At 39.0% G+C, this 3,349-nt stretch overlaps 1 protein-coding gene across 1 annotated transcript in view; it reads left to right on the top strand.

Annotated features, from left to right (window-relative positions):
- The window catches only part of LOC121577862 (deoxyribonuclease gamma), a 22,786-nt gene extending 20,406 nt beyond the window's left edge, over window positions 1-2,380 (top strand). The window contains exon 8 of the mRNA XM_041891805.2: window positions 1,922-2,380. Coding sequence (XP_041747739.1) covers window positions 1,922-1,999 — 78 coding nt within the window. The 3' untranslated portion in view covers window positions 2,000-2,380. The remainder of the gene's footprint in view (window positions 1-1,921) is intronic.
- Window positions 2,381-3,349: the final 969 nt, after the last annotated feature.

Raw genomic sequence — 3,349 nt, 5'->3', positions numbered from 1 at the left:
GACTCTAAACAGTATCAGTGATAAAGACTCTAAACAGTATCAGTGTTAAAGACTCTAAACAGTATCAGTGATAAAGACTAAACAGTATCAGTGTTAAAGACTCTAAACAGTATCAGTGATAAAGACTAAACAGTATCAGTGTTAAAGACTCTAAACAGTATCAGTGATAAAGACTCTAAACAGTATCAGTGTTAAAGACTCTAAACAGTATCAGTGATAAAGACTCTAAACAGTATCAGTGATAAAGACTCTAAACAGTATCAGTGATAAAGACTAAACAGTATCAGTGTTAAAGACTCTAAACAGTATCAGTGATAAAGACTAAACAGTATCAGTGTTAAAGACTCTAAACAGTATCAGTGATAAAGACTCTAAACAGTATCAGTGTTAAAGACTCTAAACAGTATCAGTGATAAAGACTCTAAACAGTATCAGTGATAAAGACTCTAAACAGTATCCGTGATAAAGACTCTAAACAGTATCAGTGATAAAGACTCTAAACAGTATCAGTGTTAAAGACTCTAAACAGTATCAGTGTTAAAGACTCTAAACAGTATCAGTGTTAAAGACTCTAAACAGTATCAGTGTTAAAGACTCTAAACAGTATCAGTGATAAAGACTCTAAACAGTATCAGTGATAAAGACTAAACAGTATCAGTGTTAAAGACTCTAAACAGTATCAGTGTTAAAGACTCTAAACAGTATCAGTGTTAAAGACTCTAAACAGTATCAGTGATAAAGACTCTAAACAGTATCAGTGTTAAAGACTCTAAACAGTATCAGTGTTAAAGACTCTAAACAGTATCAGTGATAAAGACTCTAAACAGTATCAGTGTTAAAGACTCTAAACAGTATCAGTGATAAAGACTCTAAACAGTATCAGTGATAAAGACTCTAAACAGTATCAGTGTTAAAGACTCTAAACAGTATCAGTGTTAAAGACTCTAAACAGTATCAGTGATAAAGACTCTAAACAGTATCAGTGTTAAAGACTCTAAACAGTATCAGTGTTAAAGACTCTAAACAGTATCAGTGTTAAAGACTCTAAACAGTATCAGTGTTAAAGACTCTAAACAGTATCAGTGTTAAAGACTCTAAACAGTATCAGTGTTAAAGACTCTAAACAGTATCAGTGTTAAAGACTCTAAACAGTATCAGTGATAAAGACTCTAAACAGTATCAGTGATAAAGACTCTAAACAGTATCCGTGATAAAGACTCTAAACAGTATCAGTGATAAAGACTCTAAACAGTATCAGTGTTAAAGACTCTAAACAGTATCAGTGTTAAAGACTCTAAACAGTATCAGTGTTAAAGACTCTAAACAGTATCAGTGATAAAGACTCTAAACAGTATCAGTGATAAAGACTCTAAATAGTATCAGTGTTAAAGACTCTAAACAGTATCAGTGATAAAGACTCTAAACAGTATCAGTGATAAAGACTCTAAACGGTATCAGTGTTAAAGACTCTAAACAGTATCAGTGATAAAGACTCTAAACAGTATCAGTGATAAAGACTCTAAACAGTATCAGTGATAAAGACTCTAAACAGTATCAGTGATAAAGACTCTAAACAGTATCAGTGTTAAAGACTCTAAACAGTATCAGTGATAAAGACTCTAAACAGTATCAGTGATAAAGACTCTAAACAGTATCAGTGATAAAGACTCTAAACAGTATCAGTGTTAAAGACTCTAAACAGTATCAGTGATAAAGACTCTAAACAGTATCAGTGATAAAGACTCTAAACAGTATCAGTGATAAAGACTCTAAACAGTATCAGTGATAAAGACTCTAAACAGTATCAGTGATAAAGACTCTAAACAGTATCAGTGATAAAGACTCTAAACAGTATCAGTGATAAAGACTCTAAACAGTATCAGTGTTAAAGACTCTGATGGTGTGTGTTTCTCTGTTTCAGGCCCTGGCGGTGAGCGACCACTACCCAGTGTGCATCACTGTGAAGGCCGCTCCGAGGAAAGGGGGCAGAGGGGGTTAAAGTCTTGTCCTACTCCCGGTGTCACCCTGGTGGTGTGTGTGCGTACTGCAGTGTGTGCTTTGCTCCAGTCCAGCGCCATTAGGCCCCCTGCAAACTCAATGAATCACTCGGGACTTCAAGGACTCCACACAATCATGGTCACTGAGCTGCAGTGTGTGCTTCAAGGTTATTATAGTTTAGTGGTTTTATTTTTATTAGTAAAAAAAAAAAACTTGATTTAGTTCGTTTTTATTCAGTTTTAGTTTTATAAAAACATTTCTATTTCTATTTCAGTTTTAGTGTTAGGGACAGAAAGGAGCCTATTCATGGGTGGCTAGTAGCTAGGAGGCAAGAATGTGTTGTAGGTTGACAGACCTAGACCTAGAGCAACAGACCTAGACCTAGAGCAACAGACCTAGACCTAGAGCAACAGACCTAGAGCAACAGACCTAGACCTAGAGCAACAGACCTAGAGCAACAGACCTAGAGCAACAGGCTTAGAGCAACAGACCTAGAGCAACAGACCTAGAGCAACAGACCTAGAGCAACAGACCTAGAGCAACAGACCTAGACCTAGAGCAACAGACCTAGAGCAACAGACCTAGAGCAACAGATCTAGAGCAACAGACCTAGAGCAACAGACCTAGACCTAGAGCAACAGACCTAGAGCAACAGACCTAGACCTAGAGCAACAGACCTAGAGCAACAGACCTAGACCTAGAGCAACAGACCTAGAGCAACAGACCTAGAGCAACAGACCTAGACCTAGAGCAACAGACCTAGAGCAACAGACCTAGAGCAACAGACCTAGACCTAGAGCAACAGACCTAGACCTAGAGCAACAGACCTAGACCTAGAGCAACAGACCTAGAGCAACAGACCTAGAGCAACAGACTTGGAGCAACAGACCTAGACCTAGAGCAACAGACCTAGACCTAGAGCAACAGACCTAGACCTAGAGCAACAGACCTAGACCTAGGGCAACAGACCTAGAGCAACAGACCTAGACCTAGAGCAACAGACCTAGACCAACAGACCTAGAGCAACAGACCTAGACCAACAGACCTAGAGCAACAGACCTAGAGCAACATACCCAGAGCAACAGACCTAGAGCAACAGACCTAGACCCTAGAGCAACAGACCTAGAGCAACAGACCTAGAGCAACAGACCTAGAGCAACAGACCTAGAGCAACAGACCTAGACCTAGAGCAACAGCACTACGTCTGGGGAGGATGTCAGATTCTCTTGGACATAAAAAAAATAAAAATTCCAGGGAGGGTCCTCTTCAGACAGACAACTCTCCCAACAAATCACGGGTTTGGGTAGGCGGGCCAAGCCTGAAAAATCTAACTCTTTCCATAGCATGTAGG

Source organism: Coregonus clupeaformis, chromosome 12, assembly GCF_020615455.1.
Source record: "Coregonus clupeaformis isolate EN_2021a chromosome 12, ASM2061545v1, whole genome shotgun sequence".
Lineage (NCBI taxonomy): Eukaryota > Metazoa > Chordata > Actinopteri > Salmoniformes > Salmonidae > Coregonus > Coregonus clupeaformis.
This window is presented reverse-complemented; position numbering and strand designations above follow the sequence as displayed.